The sequence below is a fragment of the Silene latifolia genome, chromosome Y, assembly GCF_048544455.1.
Source record: "Silene latifolia isolate original U9 population chromosome Y, ASM4854445v1, whole genome shotgun sequence".
NCBI lineage: Eukaryota > Viridiplantae > Streptophyta > Magnoliopsida > Caryophyllales > Caryophyllaceae > Silene > Silene latifolia.
In genome coordinates, this window is record NC_133538.1 from 32930972 (window position 1) to 32957422 (window position 26451).

Below are 26451 nucleotides of genomic sequence, written 5' to 3' on the forward strand. Positions count from 1 at the left end.
TAACGGTCTAAACTCTACTTATCTTTCGATCTCAGCATAGTTTAGTCATCTTAATTGGTGATCTAACAACTTCCCCTATCTTTCGATCTAATGGGTCAGTCATAAATTAAGCATCTAACTGGTCGCATGCATTCGATTCGTTAAATACATCATTAAAATCAATTAAAACGAAAGGTAACCTCACGTGGTCGGGCGATCGATCGGTAAGGCAACGATCGATCGACACGCGATTCACCCAATTTAATACTACGCCGCCTACGCCATAATTCCCCTACATCCTAGCACAAACTATTTAGCTACTCATGCTGAAGGTGATAACAACAATAATACTAGGGCATAAAAGTACTGAATTCATAATTAAAGCGGTAGGACAAACAATTAACATGCAACAATAATATAGTTCGGGAATCTAACTAGCAATTCTATACTAATAACGAAATTGAAGTAAATTGAAATAGGGCAGAAGAATACCGAGAATAGCAGAAGAACGATTAAGAACAAGAGTGAAAATTCCAATGCTAAACAATATTCCAAACCCTAATAAAACTTAATGTTACTGTAAAAGCTTGATAAAAATCGGATCCCTAAAATCGTGTTCTTAGTTACGTTATATAGCAAACATACGTAACTTTTATTTCCAAAACCTAAACTCAATGGGCTTGCGCTTCCTTGGTCTTTTAATTCTCGTCTGGGATAGCAGATTGGTCGATCGACCGAGCATGGCGGTCGATCGATCGATCTTCAAGAAATGAGCTTCGAACTCGCGCAGTTGGTCGATCGATCGATGGGAGTGGTCGATCGACCGCTTGAGCTGCTACTTGACTTCTATAATCTCGTGGATTTGTCTTTTGGGCCTTGAATTGCGCACCAAGCTCGTTCCTTAGCGAATACTTCACGTCAAATGCAATGCAGATACTCGGGGACGGATTTAGCTTGATTTCCGCTGGATTCTTCACATTTCTGCAATAATGTACAAAAATACGGAAGTATACGGAAATAGGGAGAAATGTAGCATAAACTACATGAATGAGCTCTGAAATGCGTGTAAAATGAGGTGTAAAACATCATATAAAAGACACGCATCAACACTCACGCATGACATGGTATGACCGGATAACGTGTTTAAGTCGGTTAAGTACACATCTTTAACACGTCTTCCTTCGAGAATAATTTCATGAGTTGTGGCATTAATTATTCGACACAAGTTAGCACTAAATTCCACAATATTACCTTTATCACATAGTCTAGAAATTCTAAGGAGATTATGTTTCAAACCTTTGACAAGCCGCACATTGTCGACACAAAATAACGATGACTTACCAATCTTCCCCATGCCTATTATTTCGCCTTTCTTGTCGTCGCCAAACGTTACCTTGCCACCATCATAAGCTTCTAGTGAGAGGAATTGGCTTCTATCTCCCATCATATGACGATAACATCCACTATCTAAGTACCAATTGCGGCCGCCTCTTACCAAGCCCTACACAAAATTAGATTTTGAGTTTAGGAACCCAAATAAATTTGGGTCCCTTCTTATCCTTCACATTTCTCAACATATCTTTTCTAATCCATATTTGCTTTACAACTTTAATGTTCTTGTTAATGTCATTATGTCTCTTCTTGCAAGCATTGAAGACATGACCGGTTTTACCACAATAGTTGCAAATGATGTACTCGGGAAGACCAAAATATTTCCTTCTTCGAAAGTCGGTTTGAGTTGGATCCGGTTTTTGAAAGCAACAGTCTGACTGACTGTTCCATTTAAAACCGAGACCGGCAACTTTATCACATCTCTCTGATTTATTGGTGAGGAAATTTAAGACATTTTGACTTCCTTCCCAATTATTTGAAACATTCTTAGCCTCAACAAGTTCCTTGTTTAGTTCCTCGACTTTAAAGGTGAGATACTTGTTCTTTTATTTAGAATTTTCTAACTCCTTCATTATGACATACTTAGATTTTAGCTCCATAAAAGTTTCAGATTTTTGTTGAACATTAAGCTTAAGACTCGAGATGCATCTATCTAAGTGAACAATCTTGGATCTAGAAGAACTACATTCGGGAGATTCATTTTGAAGTTTGACATACTTTTCGTGAAGCATTCTAATCTCCCTTTTGTAGGCATCTATGTTGACCTTAAGACACTCATTCTCCTTTGATAGGTTGGTGACTAGTTCATTGAAGCTTCTTTGGTACTGTCAGAAGCAATAGTCTGAGACACTGTTGTTTTAAGTTCTTCTACCTCATCAACTAAGTCATCAACACTAGTAGGAGAAAAGGCTATAGCGACGCTCTTTTTTTGCCTTTGGCGGCGCTATTTAGCGCCGCAAAGGGTTTTACTGACGCTATAAAAACCGCCGGCTTGCCTGTGCCGCTAACACTTTTAGTAGCGCTTATTAAGTGCGTCGGTAAAAAAGATAAAAGCGCCGCCTAATTTGACGCGCTATTTATAGTGAATCTGAGGCGCTTTTTAGCGCCGTTAGATGCTAGCAACAATTTTAGTTATGCTGAGACGTCTTATGATATGAAATATACTTCAAGCCTCACATGAGATATTTGAGCATTAACGAAACTTCATATAAAACAACAAAGATACCAATTTTGTGCTAAAATACACACATTTTCATAATTTCCTCTCGATATAAAAATATACATATATAGTGTCAAATACATATACCAATCTAGCTATACAGTATAAAATTAGAGTATATGTTGGAGCACAAACACAAAGAATGATAGCATATGAACTAAGAAGTTCTATACATTAAATCCCCCAAGATAACTCCAAATAAAGTGGTTAGTTGAATAACATGTTTCCTTCAATAACATCTTTTTCAATTTTGATATTGTCTTGCAAACTTCTATCTGCAAATATGCAGTACCAAGTAAAGAAAAAATTAGGACATTGAAACTTCACAAATCCGTTTTTTTTTTTCAAAAATACACAAAACATCAAAATCCGAGAAGTCGACAACATTTCTATTGTTCTCGTAACAAACTAAGACACTTCAAATTTGGTAAGGGTTCTTATATGAAACTTAATAAGAAGAGAAGTAACAGCTGTTAAAATGGCTTTATCAATGAAGGACGGAAATTTGAAGCAAATATCTCAAGATCATGATGTATGTTCCTGTTTGATCAGCTGCAATAGGAAAACCCCAACTTAGTTACTACTTGTCCTTTGCTAACGAAACTAACTAACAACATTTGCAAGCATGTCACCTAGCAAAAAAACGATGGCTTAATTTCTCATTCAATGATACAAAGTAACAATGGCTAGTAATCAGATGTTTACCAAACTTGATCAATGCAAACAAACCATTACAACATTTACGTATAATACTATAAGAGATACCATGCCAATACATCTTAATCCAATGGTATAATGTTTAACAAATCAAGACCTTACACATTACTTTATAAGCCATTAAAGTTGTCATGACTTTTATCTATTAGAAAAAGAGGAATGGCAGAACAAATATCAACTACATCAAGTACACCCTATGTCCCGGTCATTTGTTGTCATTTTCCATCTTGAGATGTCTCAGTCAATTGTTGTCATTTTTATATTAGGATTATATTTGATAAACAATTTGATCTATCACACTCAATTTGTTCAACTTGTCATCTAATAATTGGCCTCTTACTCTTTCCTTGGTCTTTGTGCCAAAACCAAATGATAACAATTGATCGGGACGGAGGGAGTAATATTATACATAACATATGTGATTCAAACAAGTTAAGAAGGAGCTAATTCATACAGAGTAAGAATAAATACAAAAGAGTAATAGTTTACCAGTCAATTGGAGCACACATAAAAAACTCTCTGTAAGTTTTTGTTCCATTAACTTTAGTTCCAAATGTAAGGGGACCTAAATCAAAACAAGGAAGGTTAAGGTGAACACAAACTTTACTCAAAATAGTTTCCTACATCAACTGTTGAAGAAATAAAACAAAGCAATTACCAAAGAAACAAAGAATTTAATTAAAGATAGAGAAATCATATGTACCAACTAGCAGACAAATCTTACATAGAAAATGAAGTAATCCTACACAAGCTTTGGATTCAATAATCAGATCTCTTTACGATTTGCACATCTAGGTTGCTATATGCCCTGAACCATAACTCCTTAATAAGAAAAATTAGCATCACTTAAGATTATTAGACAAGAGTATAATTTAGAATCAAAATCAAACTTGTCACCTGACAACAGACAGTATTCTTTTAATTGAAATGAAGGCCGTCCCAATTTCCCTGCAAATAGAAAGTCGTCACAATTTCCCCCTGCATGTTTAATTGTTCTTTACAAAAATTAGTGTCTATTTGAGATGCACAAATACATAAAAATTTATTTTTTTCAACCCCAATTACATTATGAACTTCAATCTAAGAAAATAAATGCACTTTGTCAAAAATCATCAAAAATAAAGAAACCCCTAATTTTAATTGAAATAATGATAATTAAAAAACAGAAATACTTGTTAAACTTCAAGTTCATTGATATACAAAGAGAAAAGAAAACGAATCATACCTTGCCTGGATATGGTTTTCGTATTAGGGTTGCGTCTTTAATTGTTGTTTTCTCTCTCTAATTAATGGAGAGGAATACTAGTGGAGTTTTTGGCGGTGAATAAAAGGAAGCGCCAGAGTTTTGGGTTCAATTTTTTCAATCCCGCGTTATATTCTCAAATGTGAAGCGCTATTTTGGAACGCTGATAAAGCGCCTCATTTTTAAGCGCTAATAGTCCAAACTCAGTAGTTTTTATAAGAGCGCCACAACTTAAGCGTCGCTAAAGGTCGTTTTTGTAGTAGTGTAAGATCACCTTTGGACATGGATTGTTCTTTTAAAAGCTCATCACGTTCTTTGGTTATCATGGACATTTGCATAATTAGAGTAGTATTGACATTCTCAAGATCAGAAACATCATTGGGGTTTGATTTAAGAAACTTTAGTTCCTTGGACAATTCTTTGTTCAACTTGTTTACTCTTTTTACCTCATTATATGCCTCGGAAGTAACAGTCACATTGTCTGTTGCTTTAAGTTCATTTTTAAGGTGAAAGTTTTCTTGAGCAATTTTTTCTATCTCGTCTTACATGACATCTAACTTTTCAGTTTGTGAACGACACTTATCAAAGAGTTTGTCAAGAAGCTTACATACTTTTTCTTTGGAGTAAGTCCTAACCTTGGCTTTTAGATGTTTTACCTCATTGTCAGAATCCGAGCCGGAATCATCGAGATGAGCCATAAGACATATAACATGTTCCGTTTTTGAGGGTTTGGAGACTTTGTCTTTGAGATGATGTGTAAGACACATTTTTGCCTCTAGTTCCTCCTCGATGATTTCATCGTCCTAGGAGTCGGACATTCCCCAAATGGCGGACATGACCTTGTGCTTGTATTACTTTTTAGCCTTATCTCGCTTATCCTTAGACTTAATCTCATCCCACTTTAGACATTCTTTAATTTGATGTGATTTGTCACCACACTTGAAAGCATCCAATGGTGGTAGTAGGTCTTTTCTTAGGAAAGGGTTTTTTCGTGTAATTGTTGTTGAACCTTTTATGTCCTTGGCCATTTACCATGCCTACTAAGTTCCTAGAGAACAAAGCAAAATCATCTTCCTCTTCATCCTTATCATCAATTGACGAGGATGTTAAAGCAAGACTCTTTCCCTTTGAAGATTCACTAGAATGCTTGTCGAGATTGAACTCGTGAGCCATTAGTGATCCCATTAGTTCAGGAAGAGATAGAGTGGATAAATCTTTGGCTCTTCTATGGCGGTTACCTTAGATTGTCATTTAGTGGTAAAACTACGAAGAATTTTTTGAATGATGTCCTCGGACTCGAAATTTCTCCCTAGACTTTTTAGTTCATTGATAATACACGAAAAACGAGATGAAAAGCTATTTATGGACTCGTCCTTTGACATATGAAACATCTCATATAGTTGCATGAGAAGGTCAATACGGTGTTTTCTAACTTAAGACGTCCCTTCATAGGCAAGAACAAGGGAGTCCCAAATTAGTTTGGCCGTAGGACATCCAGAAATCCGACTCACTTCCGCGTCACCTACACACCATTGAAGAATCGACATTGCTTTCGAGTTTTTCTCGGCCAATTTGAAATCATTTTCATTGTAATCTTTCTCGGTCTTGACCTTAGTAAAACCCGTAAGAATGTCGGTTTCCTCAATAGAAAGAGGTCCGTCCTCAATGATTTTCCAATATTGATAATCGATAATTTTGATATAGTGCTCCATTTTGAGCTTCCACCATCCAAAGTTCTCACCGGTAAAGACCGGGATCTTGGAGTGTTTTGAGGAATCCCTATCCCAAGAATCAAACTCTAAGGTGGTTAGCCTCGATCAAGAACACGAGGCTCTGATACCAATTGAAGAGTTTAGGATTCCAAGTACCTAAGAGGGGGAGGGGGTGAATTAGGTACTATTTACAAAATTTCAACTTAATCTTTTTTTGAATTAAAGCAAGTTGATTAATGATACGAGGAACAAATGGATACATCAAATAAATCGAGTAATTAGAAGTATATCACGTTTGTTGAAGAAGATTGCTGAAATGAAAAACAACGGTTGTTCTGACTATTGCTTGTTTGTCTTAACAAATAAGATTAAGGCTACAGACCAAAGCAACAGTATTCAGGACCGTTGTTAAAGAAAAACGCAAATGAAATACGAGTAAAATAAAAGCAGCGGAATTGAAAGTAACGAGAGATCAACACAATGTTTTTGAATTGGTTCGGCCAACGTTCTAAGGACCTACGTCCAATCTTCTTTTTTATTGATTAGTTAAGTGATCTACTCCGACTACTTAAAAACCTTACAATAAAAAGGACCAACAACCTACTCCGGTTGCGACAAGAGTTCAAAGACTACTCCGCCTAAGAACTCGACACTCTACCTTAAAATGTTTACACGATCAAGTTTCCTCAAACTGATTCAAGAAGAATTTATAAGGACAACTTATTGATCAAAAGATTCTAGGTAAGAGAATATGATACTTAAAATAACGGTAGTAAAGACTGTTGCACTTGAAGACTTAGAATATTTTGCAAACAAGATAAATGCTTTTAAGCTTTTAACACACTTTGCAAAACACTTTGAAATTCTCATAAAAAGTCTTAAGAAATGAATGAGAAGAGTGTTCCTTTTATAGAGAGGTCAACTAGGGTTTCAAGGTCAAGACAATTGATAGAAAACAAATATATTTGACCTTTCCAAGTTTGCACAAGAAAGAGTATTCTTCCAAAGGTGAAAGATGAAAAGAGGTTTTGTAACCATCCAAAAGGGTCCTTGTAAATCAGTCAAAACAAAGATGACAATCAAAACAAGACATTTCTAGAAAACCAGTTTTGGAAAGAAACAAGTTAAACTTTCTAAAAGTCATGATAAAAGAATTTGCCAATTTGAGTAAAGCCCTTTTGAAAGATGCCTTTGAAATATTCTTTTCTTCATAAAACCCTTTCTTTATATTTAAAATATCAAGGATGTAAACTTCTCAGATAAAAGAGAATACTTTGAAAGTATGAGTATTTTGAAATCAAAGACTTCTTATTTCTTCAAGTGACACGGACTTGAGCAACAGTCTTGCTTACTGTTGCTTGATTAGTAGATCGTTGTTGAACAACGGTCTTGCTTACTGTTGCACCAACAAACAGACCGTTGCTTATGATTGTTGCTTAGTACCATACTCTCTCACCCTTACATTAGTAACTCTATTACAACACAAGTCTTGGGTTGATTCATCAACACTTTGCCTTGAACATTGATTAATTCTTGATTAGGGAGATGAACTTAATCCTGAAATGGAACGCTTAAAACATAATTAAAATGGGCATGTCATCATCAACAATTAGGTTCTAACACATGTCATTCATATCATAGTCATGTTTCATATTCACACACTCGAGTCGTGTCACACTTTATTTATTGAAACTGATGTTTGTTGTGTCTGTGTAATTGTCACCTATTTTCGGGGTGACCTGTGTCGGTCCATCTGATATTTCCGATCATATGGAGGCAGGTTAAGTACAGGTTGTTTGGATAGCACGTGGTAGACGGGACGAGCTTGATGAGTCACGAGAAGAGTATAGTTGGTTAGAGAAGTATAGATGTCATGAGTTGTACTTTTATTCATTTGTTTACGTTTATGTAATTCATTAACATTACATTAATAAAATGTTCTGTGATTGAAGTTTTGAAACACTACCTCGGGAAACTGAGATGGTAATGCTTCAATTATCTTGGCCGGATAATTGGGGTGTTAGATAAACCCTCCCCCTTCTGTCTCTTCCATCACGTTCATAGCCCGTCCAATAACCCCCGCCGGGTCTACCTCCTTCGAATAAAAAATGACTTTGTTCCGGTGTTCCCACAAAGCCCAACAACCCATCATAAACAAAGCATGCTCTATACACCCAAACTCCCGCCACCTTGATTCAACCCAATCACGTAAACTTCCTCCTCCATCACACTCATCCTCCACAAGACCGGTCCCTTCCCAAACCCGATTAGAAAAGGTACAATCACGAAACAAGTGGATACTAGATTCAAAACAAATAGTACATAAAGGACAGAAAGAGCACTCACCTTGAACTTGAGCTGCAATATTCGCACTTGTAGTCAAAGCCTCACTGCACAGTTGCCAGAAGAAGAGCTTGACTCGGAGCCATACCGGAACTTTCCAAAGCCTATTCCACAACCATTTTTCTTTCTCCCACTCCGACGCCCCTCCCACTTCTAAAGCCTCCCTCATACCCGCTATCCTCCTATACGCCGATCTCACCGTTAACACCCCGTCTTTCACTGCCACCCAATACCAAACATCCCTAGGCCTACACAAACTGATTCGAATGCTTCGAATTCGTTCTCCTTTAAACGGCAAGAAGAGCGAATTTAGATGATCATTCCTCCAACCCTCACCATGCTCCTCCAACAAATCAGCCACCATCAAATCTTCCTGTCCCGCCACCCATGGAGATAAGATACGCCCCGTCTGAGTCGCAGGTAACCACGCGTCATACCACACTCTAGTCAACAACCCGTCCCCAATATGCCTTCTCCATCCACACCCCAAGGCATCCCTAGCCTCCATAATTCCCCTCCAAGTGTAACTCAGATAGCTTCCCAAGTCCGCTGACAAAACATCACCATTTGGGTAATATTTAGCTTGCATCAACCGAGCCCAAAACCCCTCCGTCTCCATCACCAGCTGCCACACCAGTTTCCCTAGTAAAGTGATATAGGATTCATTTGCACCATCTTCCTCCTCTATTTTCATACTTTACAACTCAATTTAAGTCGGTTCTAAACGTCTTTCCTTGCATTTTGCACCCCGATTCCCTAGTCTATGACATTATGCCCCTATTGCAGGTTTTGAAGCGGGGATGGAGGAATTGGAGCAAGGAGACGATTTGATAAACTAAGTGTGGAAGAATGAGGAAGAAGTGCTAAGATGAGCTCCTAGCCGGTAGGCCGGCAGCCGGTCAGCCGGCTGGGGCTACCACAACATACTTAGCAAAAAATTGAGAAATAAGTTACAGAGAACTCCCAGCTGGGCCAGCCACCAGCAGCCAGCCACCCGACTGGGAGAACAAGAGAAAAGGAAGAAAACCAAGGAAGTTACAGGAGACTCCCAGCCGGGCCAGCCACCGGCAGCCGGCCATTCGGCTGGGAATGCAAGGCGAAGCTCAGAAGTCAACAAGAGGAAAGAAGAAGTCAATGTACTCCCAGCCGGTCAGTCACCGGCAGCCGGCCCCCCGACTGAGGACACCTGATAACTTTAAAATCACAATTTTTCTTCCACCGAACTCCCAGCCGGGTCAAGAACCGGCAGCTGGGCCACCGGCTGGGAGCACTCCTCCGCATTTTGAAGCCCATTTGTAATTTCACCCTAATTGTGGTGCAACCTATAAATACCCCCTCTCTTAATCATTTGTACACAATACCCTAGATCTGAAATTATTTCCTTAACCTTATGCAAACCCTTAATCAAAACTTTAATCTTTCCTTAATCAATCATTAATTACTTGTTATATTAGATTAGAATTAGTATTGTTCAATAGTTTACATTTAGTATTGGGTTATTAATTGGAGATTGGTGAAGATTATTCTTCTATTTAATCAAAGGTTGCAACTTTGTTCTCATTATTGGTATAATCTCTTCTCTATTGTGGTTCATCTTTCATTTGTTTACATTTTGAATTGTTTAACTAGTAGAAATTGCAAGCATGTTTTCCCTTCCTTGTTTTGTGCCAAATTCTTCATCTTTTGCTTATGTAACCATGAGCATGTGTGAGTAGTGCCTTATTAGGATGGAGGGGGATCTCATATAGCATCATAAGGGTAGATTATAACATTGAAAGATTACAATTTTTGGGCTTGAGCCTCTCAACTTTATTGTGCATGCTAGGTGTTTGTGTTAATGCTTAAATGAGGGTTTAAGTGTTTTCACTATCTATCTTTGCTTGTTGAATGAGAACTTGGCTAATAAATAGGATTAGCATGATAAAATTATAGTTGAGTTGATTAGGTGAGGACTTAATTGATCTTAGCTTAGGGATTAGTCTCATATCGAGAGATAGAGTCTTTCCAATGCTTTTGCTTTCAAATTTATCACCCTATGCATGTCTCCCCTTAACTATATGAGTGAACCCAATATCCTAGTCTCTTAATTATTGTTATTCACCATCTTGAGCATTCGTCTAATTTTCTTTGTTTAGTGATTCCCTCTAGTTAGTTAAACCTTCCCAACCCTATTTCGTTGAACTAAACTAGTAGCTAAATAACCAATCCTAGAGCCATAAACGCCGTCCTTTGGGTTCTACCCTCGTAAGTACAACAATATCGTACACTTGCGAGTAATTACAAATAAAATTCACATCATAAAGCAATATTAAACATATGGAAATCCCGAAAACCTATACCTCCTAAACTCTTCGGCTGACACAACCGTCTCTACGACACCTAACTTATCTCTATCTTCCCCTTTTCATGCCCCCACCAGAAACGCGATATCATAGATCTAAGCTCGTCACAAAAATTAACGAGAATTTTAAAAATACTTATCACATAGGTAGAGAGTGAATTGGCCACTGCCTTTATAAGAACCTCCTCACTCGCCTTAGACAAAATTTTCCCGTGCCATCCACTTAGCCTTTTGCTGAGCTTATCTCTCAAAATATTCGTCAGCACCTTTTTGGATCGACCTAAAACCGTAGGAACACCCAAATATCGTAGCTAAATTACTCCTCTTCTGTCTCGGTATCCCCTTGCTAAAAGAAACAGTGGTCTTATCTAAGCTTACCAATTGACAAGAAGCACTCTCATAGCGGCATAAGATATCCGAAACAACATCAGCTTCTTCCGTATTCGCTCTCATGAAAAAGATACTATCATCGGCAAACAAAGATGCGAAATAGGAGGCGCACTATTCGAAATACGAACCCCATGGAGGCTGCCCATCTCCACGACCCTCCTCATCAAATTGGACAACACCTCCGCACAAAGTATAAATAAATAAGGTGAAAGGGGGTCACCTTGTCGCAGAACCCGGGATGGTCTAAAAGCATTAGAAGGCTGGCCATTAATAAGCACCGAAAAGGAACCCGTTGAGACACACTCTATAACTCGGTCAATTCATCTCCTCTCAAAACCCATCGTAATAAGGACCCTCTCCAAAAACACCCACTCCACCCTGTCATATGCCTTCGCCATGTTGAGCTTCATAGCCATATACCCCTCGGTATTCTTCAAAGATTTCATGTAGTAGAAGATCTCAAAAGCATTTGTACAATGAGCGATGACTCTGCCTTTCTCTTCCCTCATTTCTTAAACCCCAAAAAACAACCAAATTTCTTCATCACATTTGACAAGTGACAAACCCATTGGAACTAGTCAAACACTCACGGCGACAGGCGGCCACCCCTCCACCACAGGCGACGATGACAACCGACATTACACCGCGAACGACGACTACCACCAACCTGTGACGACGTTTAAGTAGGATATTGGATTTTTGAGGGTTCTATACTTGATTCTTTCCAATTTATTAGATCTTCTATTTGTCTTTCTCAATCACTTTGTGCAATAAATTAGACTTATTAGTAAAGAATATAGAGGAATTATACTTAATAGTATTAATACTGATAGTATATCATTTTCTTTTGTACCTTTTCAATATTATGCACCATTTACTCACTATTGAAGCTGATGAAGATTGGACCCATGGGTAGACCCAACCCGACCCATACCCATTGGGTCTGAGTATGGGTCTGCTAATTTTAGACTCTTGCAGGTCTAGGTCGGGTCTGCGTCCAAGGTAGATATTACAGGTCTGGTTCGGATCTGAGTAGACCCGACTCAGACCCGACCTGTTGCCAACCCTACCGGCCCAACACTTTAACAAAACGTGCATAACATGCGAGCCATGTGAGTATTTATTAGAATTTTTTTCTTAAATAGGGTTCAAACCCAAAATAATTACAAAAATAGGGTTCATTTCAAAGTATTTACAAGAAATGGGTCCACGTCATTAATCTTTATTTTATTTCATAAAATTGAACTTCTCGCTGGCTCACACAACGAGTAGTCATCACTCATCTTGTTCCTAAGGTCGTCGTCTCCGTTTTCCTTGCTCCGACCACCAAACAACGAACTATCACCACCATTCTCTTCTTCTTACTTTGCTCATCATATACAAATATTTGTTTAAGTTCTTAGTGTTGTAGTTAGGACAGAAAATGGCCCGCAATATCATCGCTCACACACTTGCTTCTACGATTTCTGGTTTTCTAAGCAGCCAATTTTCATTTTCACCTAATCTATTTGGTTCAAATATTGAAGATTGGTTTTCTAAGATGCAACCTATTCTACTCAAAAATCCATCATAACGAATGCTTGTGCATCTACAGTCTTTGTTTTGGTAGCTGTAAATAGAATAGGGTCAAGTCAGGGACAAAGTGCAGAGGTGGTAGGTCAAGGTCAAGGTTTAGCTGGGCAAGGTGGTACTGGACTGGGAGGATGGTTGAATGAGAGTGGTATTCATACTTCTACTGGTAATATTGAAGGTAATATTAATCTGGGGGGGGGGGGGGAATGTTTCTACTGGTCCTCAGGCTGCTGCTGTTGTGCATAATAATAACAACAACACTTCTGATGAGTATCATAGTGCTGCCGAGGAGCTTGAAAACCAAGGGGATCCTTTGATAGGTCAGGCCAGTTTTCTTCACCAAGTTCAAGCTGTTGATCCTTATATTATTTTTACTGGGACTAGTAGCTCAAGGGGTTATCTAGATCATGACTTGAGAATTAAAGAGGCTATTCTTAACAGGGTGGAAGGGGATGTAGAATTGGCTAGGATGGAGGATGATCACCGTGGGCTTAATCAGACTTTTGATCTTCCTCCTATGGGACTGCCTATCATGTATCATTATCCCGAGGGGGTTGACCCTCAGCCAGAAAATGGGGAGGAGGGGTCAGCTGAAATGGACATGGGTACTCCTATTGAAGAGTCTTCTATTAAGATCATCATTATTAGTGATGATTCTGTTCCTGCTAGGGATCCACTTCCTCCATGCTCCTGGGTCATTAATCCTGCAATGTTGGGGCATTCTTCTGATGATTCTTCTGATTTTCACCATAGTAGTGCTATTAATCTCATCTCCACTTCTGAGGAGGCTAATGAGGGTAATAATGAGGTTAGTAGTGAGCCACAACAGCCTGGTGCTATCACTGAGGGGACTGGACTGAATGCTGGGGCTACTTATTCTTTGTCATCAACTATTATTGAACATATAAGGGAGGAACTTCAGGCTCGTACTGCTGCTTTGAAAGCTAGGGTTGCTGCTTTACAGTCCCTTGAAGATCAGAATCATGCTGCTGTGGTGGGTTTGAATGGTAAGGAAGGTGGGACTGCTATGTTTGACAAAGTGACTTGGTTTGTTATTGATTCAAGGTGTGCTCCTTCATCAAAGTTAATTGCCAAAATGGATGAAGGAAGAAAGGTGAGGAGTTGTTTGTCTGATGGTTTCATGGGAGTGGCTGATCTGTACCATAAGTCTAAAATGTTAGAAAATAATAAGGAAGCCATTGTTGGAGCTAGGAAAAGGAAATATTGTACTGAGATGTCGGAGGATCTGGTTCCAGAGGCTGTTGTTGCTACAGTTGAAAGTGCAAAAGAGTACATTCTTCACTTATCTAAAAGAGCATGCATGGGAAGGGGTATTCATGAAATGAAAGGTGCTGGTTCTGGTGGTGGGTTTCGCATGAACGTGACTGATCTGGTTTTGAATGAGTCTTCTGACTCGTCTATTAATGATGCTGCTGCTACTAATGGTTTTGCGGAGGTTAGGCCATCACAACCTCCTCGTTCACCATGATGGGCTTGGATTGGAATTGTAGGGGGCTTAGTAATGCGCTCTCCCCTACAATTCCTAAACTTAGAGCGTTAATAAGTAACAAATATTATGACTTTATTTTTATTATGGAATCAAAATGTAATGCTAGTAGTATTAGCCCTATTTTTCGACCTTTTGGTTTTGATAAGTCGGTTGGAATGGATGCAATAGGCTCATCGGGTGGGTTATGGGTCGGATGGCATAAGGAGGCTAAAATGAGCCATGTTTACTCTTGTATAAACTTCGTTGTCCTTCTTGTCGAGAAATATAATGGGCTTTTGTGGTATTTGGTCTTTTTTTATGGAGCTCCTAGAACCTCCATGTGAGCAACCATCTTGAATGATTTGGAAAGTTGCATAGTGTCATTTCAATACCCTTATTTAATAATTGGTGACTTTAATCAAGTGGAGTTTTCATGTGATAAATGGAGTTTGACAACTTCATTGATCAATGGTGCCTTTGTTTTCAATAAGTGGCGTGTTAGAAATGAGTTAGTCGATATCCCGTTTAAAGGACCTCAATTCACATAGTGTAACAATCGAAAGGGGCAAGCCCGTGTGTATGAACGGTTGGACAAGGCCATGGGGTCTAAATATTGGTTTACGTTCTTTCTGAATACTGGGTTAAAACATTATCCAATCCAGATCTCTGATCATGCTCCAATTGAGTTGGACCTTAACCTTATAAGGAATGTGACTAAGAAACCATACAAATTGGATTCATGGGTTCTTGAACATAAGGAGTGTGTTATGGAAATACAAAAGGCTTGGTCTGTGAATATTAGGGGCTCTCCTACTTTCCGGATTACTAGGAAAATAGCTTTGGTTAGACAAAGGGTGAAAACATGGGCGCTTGATAAAAGACAGGAATGGAAACAAAAGTGAGAGGATTTTGATAATCGTCTTGAGAGGGGGATGAAGTTAGCAATATAAGAGGGTAAAGAGGAGGAACATTCTAAGGTGGATGAGGAAGTACGAGCCTTTGCCAGAGCTGCGGCTAGTTTTTGGAAACAGAGACCTAAACTCTGTTGGACTATTGATGGTGATACTTGCACTAAACACTTCTTTAACTGGGTCAAAGGCAGAGCAGGGAGAAATTTCATTTATGGAATCAAAGGAGATGATGAAAATTGGCTGTATGATCCTAGTACAGTGAGTAGGGCCTTCCAACAATACTTTATGGAATTATATGGGGCTAACTCGTCATTGGTAGAAACCGAGTGCTTGGATGTCGAGGACGAGATATTCCAGGGAGTAACAAATCGTATTACGAATGATGATGTGGATTGGCTACGGAAACCATTTACTGCTAAGGAAGTGAGGACTGCGGTATTCCAAATGGGGCCCCTAAAATCACCGGGTCCAGATGGTATCCCAGCAGTTTTCTTTCAGAAATGTTTGGGTTTTATAAAAAGGGACTTCATTAAGGCTGCGCTCTCTGTGCTTAACTCGGGGAGAGTTCTCCGAGAAACTAATCGAACTTTTATTGCACTCATCCCTAAGGGTGGGAATCCAGAGGTTGTGCAAGATTATCATCATATTAGCCTATGTAACGTCTTTATGAGAATTATTACCAAATGTATCGCCAACAGGTTATCCAAGGTGATGGGTAAATTGGCAGGAGAGTTTCAAAATGCATTTATTCCGGGAAGGCTTATTAGCGACAACATTCTTTTGGCACATGAGGCCATATATGCTATAAATGGACATAAACGTGGGAAATATGGTAGGTTTGCGTTTACAGCAGATATGAGCAAGGCTTATGATAGAGTTCGATGCAATTTCCTTGAGAAGGTCATGGTTAAGTGGTTTCCCCGAGAGCTTCATTCAGTTAGTCATGAGTTGTGTCACGACGGTGTCTTATGAGGTGTTGTTTAATGGATCACCCTTTAATTCTTTTATGCCAAAATGCGGACTTCGTCAGGGGGATCCTTTATCGCCTTATTTATTTATTTTTTGCATGGAAGTGTTGTCTGGGAAGGTGCTACAAGCTCAGAATCGAGGGCTGTTACAAGGTATTAGGTTATGTAGACAGGTTCCGCCTTTGACACATCTCTTCTTTGCGGATGATGCGGTTTTCTTCCTTCAGGACACAGGAAACTCGGCTCAACACTTAAAGGCCATCTTGGATGCTTATTGCAAAGCTTCTGGGAAACGGATTAATGACGCTAAGTCTAGGATTCTTTTTAGCCCAAGAACGAGGTTGAATCAGGCTAGAATGTGTCTATAGGTGTTTAATATTCGGCATAACAAAGGGATTGGTAAATATCTTGGAATCCCAACGGAATTTCAGGGTTCAAAGAGGGATTTATTTATGACACTTATTGATAGCGTCATGAAGAGGGTCTCTTCCCGGAATGGGATTTTTCTATCACCAGCAGGTAGACTTACCTTAATTTCATCCATTCTATCAAATCTTTCAAATTATTTTCTATCAGTTTTTAAAATTCCGGTAAGTGTGACTAGCAAGATTAATTCTTTGTTATCACATTTTTGGTGGGCTGGATGTAAGTCTGGGAAGAGTATCCATTGGTGTAGTAGAAATTTTCTGAGTTTGTCTAAGAGTTCTGGTGGGCTTGGAATGCGTAATATAGAATGCCTGAATCAAGCCCTGCTGGCTAAGCAGGCTTGGCGGATTCTGTCGGGTCAGGAATCTATCTTTTGTAAGGTGTTTAGAGCTAAACTTTTTGGAAGGCAAGGGATGTGTGCAGGTTTGGTATATAACAAGTCAAGTAATGTGTCTTGGGGGGTGAGAAGCCTTCGTTATAGATTAGATCTTCTCTCTCATAATATTGCTTGGAAGCCAGGATTAGAGTCTAGTCTTAATCTTGGGAATTCTTATTGGGTGAATAGTGAGACCCCTGAACCGAGTGCTAAAGCTCTACTGCCGGAAAATGCCGATTTAAAAAATCTGACTATCAAGGAACTCCGCCTGGCGGATGGAAGTTGGGACGAGAGGCGAATTAGGTATCTAATTTACAAGGATATTGTGGATCATGTCCTAGCCATCCCTGCTTGTGTCTCGCAGGTTCGCGACTGCATTTACTGGAAGCATACAAGAGATGGAGTGTATTCGGTGAAGAGTGGATATGGGATTGCTTTTAGTAGATTTATGACGATGCATGGGAGTTTAAAAGACAAAACACGGATTGGTGGATTAGGAATCAATTTTTGTAAGGGGAACCTTTGGAAGTTACCAGGACCGCAAACATGGAAAGTGTTTTTGTGGCGACTTTTAACTGATTCGCTTCCCCTGGGGTATGGTTTCGCTAAAAGGAACATACCGGTGGATCCAACTTGTAAACTCTGTACTATAAGTGAGGAGATTCTGGAAACAAGAGCACATCTGTTTCGGGACTGCAGTATTGTTCAGCGCATCTGGGCCTGCTTGGATTTGGGTATTCGCATTAATTGTGCTCCCTCCATGGATATTGGGAAGTGGGTAATTAATTGGTTAACGTATCTTGGAAAAACGGAGGATGCAGAATCTAAAATGATTAAATTCATAGGTACTTTGTGGTGTTTGTGGATGGTTCGTAATAGGGTTGTTTTACATGGTGACCGTTTTCATCCTCAGATGTTTTATGGCATTTGGAGAAGCACGATGGATACAACATTGCGGGCGATGGATATGGGAGATAGGGAAAGTGTGGAAAGCAAGGTTATAAGGAGGGGTTGTGATCCTCAGGATTTACAAGAGGTACGTGACGGACGACCCTTTTATGTGATCGGTGGAGCAGTATCTTGCAATTCTGTTAAGGTGATGGTAGACGCGGAGTAGAAATCTATTAGGAATGCTGCTGTTGGGTGGGTTGCTTATGCTCACAATGGTGCTACTCTATTCACTAGAAGTGTTAAAATTAATATGCAATCTGCGCTGCAAGCCCAAGCTCTAGGTCTCAGGGATGTATTGAGTTGGGCTCGTGAACAGGGGATTCTTCATTTGGAGGTTTTCTCGACTGTTTGCAACTGTTGCTCCAACTGGCAGGGGCTGAGATGGCTCATCATCTCACTAGAGGGCTCCTGGATGATATGGGATTTTGTTTCCCTTTCTTTCATTGTTTATGTTTTTCATTTATTCCTAGGCGTTTAAAATAGATTGCTCATGGCCTCGCTCAGAGGGCTATGAGTGATTAGTGCATTTACAGTCAACCTTCATAAACTTCAGTACATAGATTTTGCTTCTTGGTTCAATGTTTGATTGACGATGAGTATTTCAGATATCATATACAGGTTTCGAGACTTGCCCCTTAATATAAAGTATGTGCCCCATGAGTCCATGAATAAGTAAATTACTCACGTTGCAATTGAAGAAGAAGAAGAAGAAGAAGAAGAAGAAGAAGAAGAAGAAGAAGAAGAAGAAGAAGAAGAAGAAGAAGAAGAAGAAGAAGAGAGTTGTGGTAGTAGTTTCGTTGAAAGTATGTGCACCGAAATCGTAAAAGAAAGTTTGTGAGCGGCTATATTGCGGATCATTTTCTGTCCTAACTAGTACAAAGCTACTAACCCAAAAATATATTTTTATAGTATTATATCCAAGTAAAAAAAATATAATGGTGGTGGTAGTTTGCTGTTTGGTGGTCGGAGCAAGGAGAACGGAGACGGCGAAGTTAGAGTGTCGAGGGAATTTTTTAAATGGAAAACTAATGTCTACTCGCTGTGTGAGGCAGCGAGAAGTTCAATTTAATGAAAAAAAATAAAATTAATGACATAGACCCATTTCTTGTAAATACTTTGAAATGAACCCCATTTTTGTAACTTTGGATCATAACCCCATTTAAGTTCAATTTAGGCCCGGCGATGCTCGGGCTCCACCGTCTTTAAGTTTTCCGAAACAGCCGTCTTTGCTAAAACATTGTTAGTATACATTGTTAGTATATATTTACTCCGCATATTAAAAAGGTGTCACATATATACGTACACATGTATTTCTGCATGTCCTTATTACAACAGTTTGTGTGGGGACAAAAGTATTCCGATAGCATCGGTACTTCCAGACGCCTGATCTGTGCATACCCGAGATGCTGAAATGATATTTGCAAAAACAAAAAAAAAACTTGTGCAGCCATGCTAGATCTATGCAATCCCGAGACGATGTTCAACAAAATAATTGTGTCGCTGCCTAATGTAGGCACTGAGATGATGGTAAACCAAAAACGTGATGACACGATAAATTGACCATTGTGTTGCTTGGAGAGCCTAAGAAGAAATTAATATGCCTTCGAAATACCTTTTGTTTTCATCATACTTTGTTCCTGTTTGGACCTGAGTACAATTTGAGTCGTTAGTTTTGCCAAAATATTATCAGTTATCTAGAAGAAAATGAACTCAGAGCAAATCTAAAGATTGTATTTGTAATAATTTATAAGGTTCTTTCAATTGTTTTCTCTTCTAGTAAGAATCTCTTTGTTCTTACGTAATTTTCATTTCTCCTATGTAAAGAGTTGTGTTTCTGTCGGGGTCGACATGTGACAACTAATAAAACAGTCAAAAGTATAAGCTAAAACTAATGATGTTCATTCAGCATTATATTATACTTCGCTAAAGTAACACTAAGTTTTTGGTTGTGTAGCAGAACAACAACATATATATACACACTAATAAAAAAAATAAACTGTTCAGCCAAAGCAAAAACCTGTAATTCGGTTTCAGCAACCGCAATTCTGTTGCAGCAGACGATAGCATCACCAAGCTCCAGTTTCCAGAGTTTTCTTTAATCTGAGTACAGGAACTAATGGATACACCACAAACCTGTTGCCACGAAGATCTAAAAGGAAGATCACAAACAAAATAAATTGTAAAAAATTTGCGATCAGACTGAAGTAAACTGGAGTCTAACTTACGTAAAACAAAAGAATTGGAAAAAATAAAATAAAGAAGAAACTGTACAGTAAAAGCAGAAAGTTAGGTAATCTGGCTATGAACCTGCGGGACAGGGAAGTTGTGTAGAGGGTAAGCAAAAGTAAAAGCTGTAGTAAGAAATTTTGAAAGTTCTTGTACTGAATTAACGCCTTTAGAAGATAAGCGACCACATTTTGCGAACAATGAAGCAAAGTAAATAAATATGCTCTAAAGCTTATTGATACTTTCATCAGCGCAAGACGAGAAAAGAAAAAATGAATGGTCACATTTAAGGTAGAAGAAATTTGTAACTGCACTATAGTAATTGGAGACATCGAAGGAATCGAAGGCGGAATTCATATAAGGTGGTGCACGATGTAAGCGGTTGTATTCTAAAATAAATATTTGGGGTCAAACACTAAGCCATTTTCTAACAATTCTTCTGTAATAATTGTCTTACATAAATTTTTTGTGGTACACAAAATATATACTACTTTCAGTTCTTTGGAATCAAAGCATTTTCTAAAATATGCGAGGGGGATTGGGCACAAATGGGGGAATTCCAAAGACTCAAAGGGAGTAACTCTTAACCAATTGCATACCTACCAAGTAATGAAGATAGTATGTGAATGTCATTCTCTACAATTGTTGAGCACCGGTAGAGAGATTGGGGTCTGATGCTGAAGTAAGAGTTCCATATATAATTTCCTCTTGAATGCCCACCTTGCCCATTATTAGGCTTCCCGTAGCTAAACCCACCAAAAAAAATTGCAAATATATTTAAAAATCATCACTAAATATTAGTGCAAATCAGCAAAATATATTGTAATCAAAAACTGAAATGAAATATGCAAGCTGATAATATATTAATGCATAGAAATTAAGGAAATAAGTGATTATGGGAAGAAGCATACTTCATTGGAGACTTGTAGTAGTAAATCAGTAAGAGTACCTGCGACTTGAAGGAGGGAGCGTTAGACGAAAGAGAAGAGGCTTAAGTTATGATAGAGCAGCGTGAAAGGTTAGCTGACGAAGACGCCACCAGCTGAGAAAAGGCTAGAGCTGAACAAGTATTAAAAAAGAGCAAAAGCAAAACTACTAAATTGATAGCAAACTGCAAAAAAAAAATAGCAATCTAAACAACATGGCATAAACAAACGACACATAAATGTAAGGAAACGTTAATTACAATTAACAAGCACAAATAGAATGTAAAGGCTATATTTAAGCTATATGTGTTGGAATATGTGTCCTCCGACAATAATGCGATCACGACTGTTGATCATGATGATCACATGTTTAAGTCTCATTATAAAGAATACAATTGGGAAGTAATATTTTATCACAACGATCAACATATATCGGTAATGATTGGCTGACTAGAGTTTGACATTACTGTCGTGCGACGGTGGTGATCAGTTGATCCCCTAGGTCATACCTATAGGGCAACACTCTTAATTGATCATTTAATTAATCGTATAACGTTACGAGTTAATTAAATTACTTGAAAATTGACGGACGATTTTGGAAGTAAAATTTACGTATCACATTGAAATTGATTAAAATGAGATACGGTCTAAGTATTTGAATTGTATCATTACTCAGATGAAATTATTGTTTAAAGAAACAATTAAAATTGAATGAATTATTATAAATACAATTTATTGTGATTTGTAAATTGGTAAAATATTTTGGTACAAGTAATTATGAATTACTAAGTCGATTTTTGTATATGACGTATTTTTATTAATACGTTGATTTTTAATATGTTAAAAATACATAACTAATTTATGTAACATATGACATGTGACATAAGACAAAATTGACAAAAATAAAATGGATTCCATTTTATGTATGTACCGAAATTAAGGGGAGGTTTTGGCTAAAATTGTGTTGTTTAAATTAGTGGAAAACATAATCATTCACTAATAGCCTAGCCATGCAACCCTAGTTTGCATTGTGAAGGCAAACAAGAGCATGGATTGAGTCTCCTTTCTTCCCTCCTCTTCCCTCCTCTTCCCTCCTACCCGGTTTTACCAAAGAAAAGGCAAAGGGTTTTTGTCTTATATTTTTTTGATATACACTACATGCATGAGTGTGCATTATTCATTCATTCTAACTTATCAAAAATTAAGATTTTAGAAAGAGAAAATACTTCCTCTCCTATTCTCTCCCAACTGGTTTTTGGGAGATTAAAAACCAAATTGTTTTGGGTCATTTTTCTACAAGATTAATATTGTACTAGTATCTATAATATTAATTTTAATTAAGAGAAAGCTTTGGGTATAAATCCTTGGGAGAGATCCTACACTTGGGTCTTAGTTCATCAAAAGGGGAAAGCTCAAGAACAAGAGAGAAAGGTGATCTCTCTTGTGCCCATTAAACCGAAAATCACAATGTAAGAACAATGTTTCTTCCTTATTTTGTTTTAATGTTTGCATGCATAAGATCAATCATTAATTTTATGACAAATTAAATTATAACATATATGAATATGTAAGTATATAGATCTACTTTTCCTTCAATCGGTATCATGAGCCAAGGTTGTTTACATGCAAATCGGTTAAAAGTTTTTCCGAGTTATAAAGATTAACATATAAAACTTGTAAAATTTGTGTTATTATGATATATCACGAAATTAATTCATGCATGTTAAAATTTCTGGTCCTAAAATATTTTAGGATATTTTGGCTAATTTACGGATTTTTGTTGTTCATATTATACAATAATGGCATTTAAATATGATTTTATGAGTAAAAATGTCATTTTCGGTCTAAAATTAGCTATACTTTGAATTTTCCAGTGATTTTTGGATATGTTGTCAAATATATTATTTTGAGATAACCTGTAAATTTGCATAATTTTTGGACTTGTTATGCTCGAAAAATGGATTTTTCATTATTAAATTCGGATTTAGGTGAAAAATAGGTTAATATGAGATAAATTTTGAATCTGGTCATAGAAATTTAGTATGTTGTCACATGAAATTTTACAAGATGTGTGTAAAATAATGGGCTATAGTGAAGTCTTTTTGCATGATTTATGGATTTTTGAAGAAAAATGGCATGAATAGTGACTTAATTAATGAAAAAAAAAATTAATAAAACATACTCTATGACTAAAGAAAAACATCATATGTTGCATTTTATTATCTTTTTCAGATCTAAAATTGAAAAGTTAATGTATATAATTTTTCACATGTTTTTATGATTATTTTGGTTAAAACCGATAAACCGCAACATTGTTTTTCCGGATAAATTTCGAAATTTTTAACCTAAGTTTTTTGAACATTAAGAGTGTCATGGTATTTTTCCAGAATGTTCATGAGTTTAAATTTCAAATTTTGAATTTATTTGAAATTTTGTGATTTATTTGAAGTTTATAGCTTATTTTTGAAATTTTTAGTCCATTAATGAACAAATTTAGAAATATGAGTTAATTATGGTCAAATTATTAGTGAAGACTAAATTTTGAGTCCTAAGGGGTTAGGGTAATTAACTTATGCATAAATATGAATTTATGTAATTTTTGTGATTATAAAATGTTGAAATCACGCAAATCCGTAAAAACCGAGTAATATACGATATTGGCTAATTAAAGGCGATTTAGCATAAAATTGGGCATGTTTATACATATTATAATGCTGCATTTTTCCTTTATGATTGTCATAATTTTATTTATGTAATTTTGAATTATGTAATTTTACTTAGTATGGCCTTAGTTTTAATTGGTATTTCCCGAAATGTATGGGAATATCGATTCGGTTGTAATTTTATTGTGATCTCGTATCACCGTTTTGTAATTTAATAGATTTATTTTATTTATTTTAGTTACAAATGTATAATAGGAAATTATGTAATTTGTAATGTAATTTAATTTATCTCGGAGTTCCCAAAGACGGATTTCTTCAAGATGGCGATACATAAAGACGATGTTACCTCGAGATGCGTGCCACAACCGAAGTTTAAGGGACCAATGGAGTTGGTTTCCGAATATGTAATAGTTAAATAGTTTTTCTATTTTAGGAAAGGCCATACTAGGATTTATTTATTTTATGCTTGCATTTTATTTATATGTCACATGCATCGCTAAATCGCCATAACTAAAACATGCATCTTCTTTCATCGAGTTTAATCGACCGTGTCAATTAGATTTATCGTAGTTCACCGCTTTAGTTCACTTAAAACGTGATAGATAATAAATTGACATGACCTCTCGCTAAAACAATTAATTGAGACATAGCCTTACCAAATAGTAGAAACCATGAAAACCTATTTCGCAAGGGAGTGCACTCGGCCCTACCGGGGTACAAAACTTGTTACGTAGGGGAAGTGGGTGATAAATGTCTATCCACCGAATTCATGTTGATAAGGGATGAATCGGCCCTACCGTGCCCGAGTTGATGTGGATTTGGATCATGGACACATTTATTCGAAATTTGGATTGAACTCAACAAAAGTTTTTCGATAAGGGTTTCATCGGCCATACCCTTCCCTTGTCGGATGTGTTTTGGGCTATAGATAATTATTAGAGTAATTTTATCGACCAAGAGTTCTTAAAGTAGAATCGATTAAACGTTAATCCACCGAGTTATATTGATAAAGGATGAATCGGCCCTACCGTGCCTAAGTCGATATGAATTTGGGTCTTGGAATCATTTATCTAGTTGGGTAGAGGTCACTAGAAAAATGTACAAAACTTTTTTAAATTAAAATTTTTACGAGTATTATTATTAAAACGACATTTGTTTTACTCCTTTGTTTTGTAGACCACTTTTTCCTCATAACAAATGGCAACACCAACCCCTATTGCAACGCCTCTCGCTAGTTCATCATGGCTCCGATCCTTCATGGATCGAGGTAAACTTGAAAAGAATGGGTCAAATTTCTCCGATTGGGATGCCCAACTCAAACTAGCCGCCCAAGGTGACGACAAGCTTCGTTACCTTACCGAGGCATCTCCACCCGAACCTACTACTAGGTCGACCGCCGCCACTAGGGAAGCATATGAGGCTTACCAAAAGGAGTCCGCCACAATGAAAAATGTCTTGATATTTGCGATGGAGGCGGACCTCCAAAGGAGAGCCTTTAAAATGGGCAATGCTAATGAGATTTACTCCAAGCTTGTGACAATGTTTTCACAAACTCCGCGGATCGTCCAATATGAGGCGGCCGCGGCATTCTTTGATCTCGACTTCAAAGAGGGCCAAAAGGTTAGCCCTCATGTGCTCAAACTCATGGAGCTTGTCGAGACCTTGAAAATTCTAAAGGTTGAAATCCCCAAAGAACTCATTGTAGATAGGATTCTACACTCCTTGTCCAAAGTCAAAGCGTATGTTCAATTCCGGGTGAATTTTAATATGCAAGACAAGGATGTGTCTCTTGAAGAATTGCACAAGTTACTTGTGCAAGCCGAGAGGGACATGGGGTTAAATGTGAATCCTCCAAAAGATGTGCTTAACATAAGCACTAAGAGTAAGGGGAAGTTCAAGAAGAATGGGAGGAAGGGTAAGAAGCAAACTCCCACATTCACCAAAGCTAAGACTTGTGAAGCTAGCACTTCAAAAATCAAGAAGGGTCCTCTTGATAAATGCCATTATTGTAATGGTATGGGACATTGGAAAAGAAATTGTTCCAAATACCTTGGTGATATTAAGGCTGGAAAGATTACTCCAGTAGGTAAATGACTATCCTTCTTTTATGTTTCTAATTCAGCTATGGTATTATGATGCAAAGTTGTGATAATGTATCTCCCTTTTTATTGTAAATAGGGCCTCCACCAAGCAAAGACAAGGGAAAGGAAAAGCAAGCATGAGAAACCATCAAGAAGCTAGGGATAGCTTTCATGAAGCTTTGCTTTTCATTGTCTTATTTTAAATTATGTTTTGGATTTTAGAACCTTAAGTTTCCGTGTTCGACATGGAAAGGTATTTTGGATAATGGGTTGTATTTTGGATAATGGTGACTTGGTTTGCAACCCAAGTCACCCGTTTTATCATTTTATCCTTTTGTTCTAAAATTCATGTTTAAATGCTTGTTCTTAGAAACATATAACTTAAAGTGATCTAATAGACAAGTATAATGACGGGTTTCATTATATGTCCACATGCTTAAGGCTTGTGTATGATCATTTATAAAGCGATTTTGAGTCTATGAACTCTCTTAAAGGAATGTCAATCACCAAGTACACTTACGAAATC

The 26451-nt window shown here is 37.6% G+C and overlaps 1 protein-coding gene and 2 long non-coding RNA genes across 3 annotated transcripts; all 3 read right to left on the minus strand.

The window, feature by feature from the left end:
- Positions 1–2715: 2715 nt before the first annotated feature.
- Positions 2716–4734, minus strand: LOC141626512 (uncharacterized). The gene is made up of 5 exons (XR_012536092.1): positions 4533–4734; positions 4205–4285; positions 4032–4115; positions 3797–3872; positions 2716–3142 (listed from the first exon to the last, which is right to left on the minus strand). It is a non-coding gene; the product is annotated as an uncharacterized LOC141626512 (long non-coding RNA).
- Positions 4735–8282: 3548 nt separating this feature from the next.
- Positions 8283–9299, minus strand: LOC141627817 (uncharacterized). The gene has a single exon (XM_074441033.1). The coding sequence runs from the start codon at positions 9297–9299 to the stop codon at positions 8283–8285; it is 1017 nt and encodes a 338-aa protein (XP_074297134.1).
- Positions 9300–19266: 9967 nt separating this feature from the next.
- LOC141627070 (uncharacterized) lies at positions 19267–21182 on the minus strand. Its single transcript, XR_012536630.1, has 2 exons — positions 20047–21182; positions 19267–19676 (listed from the first exon to the last, which is right to left on the minus strand). It is a non-coding gene; the product is annotated as an uncharacterized LOC141627070 (long non-coding RNA).
- Between the last annotated feature and the right edge of the window lie 5269 nt (positions 21183–26451).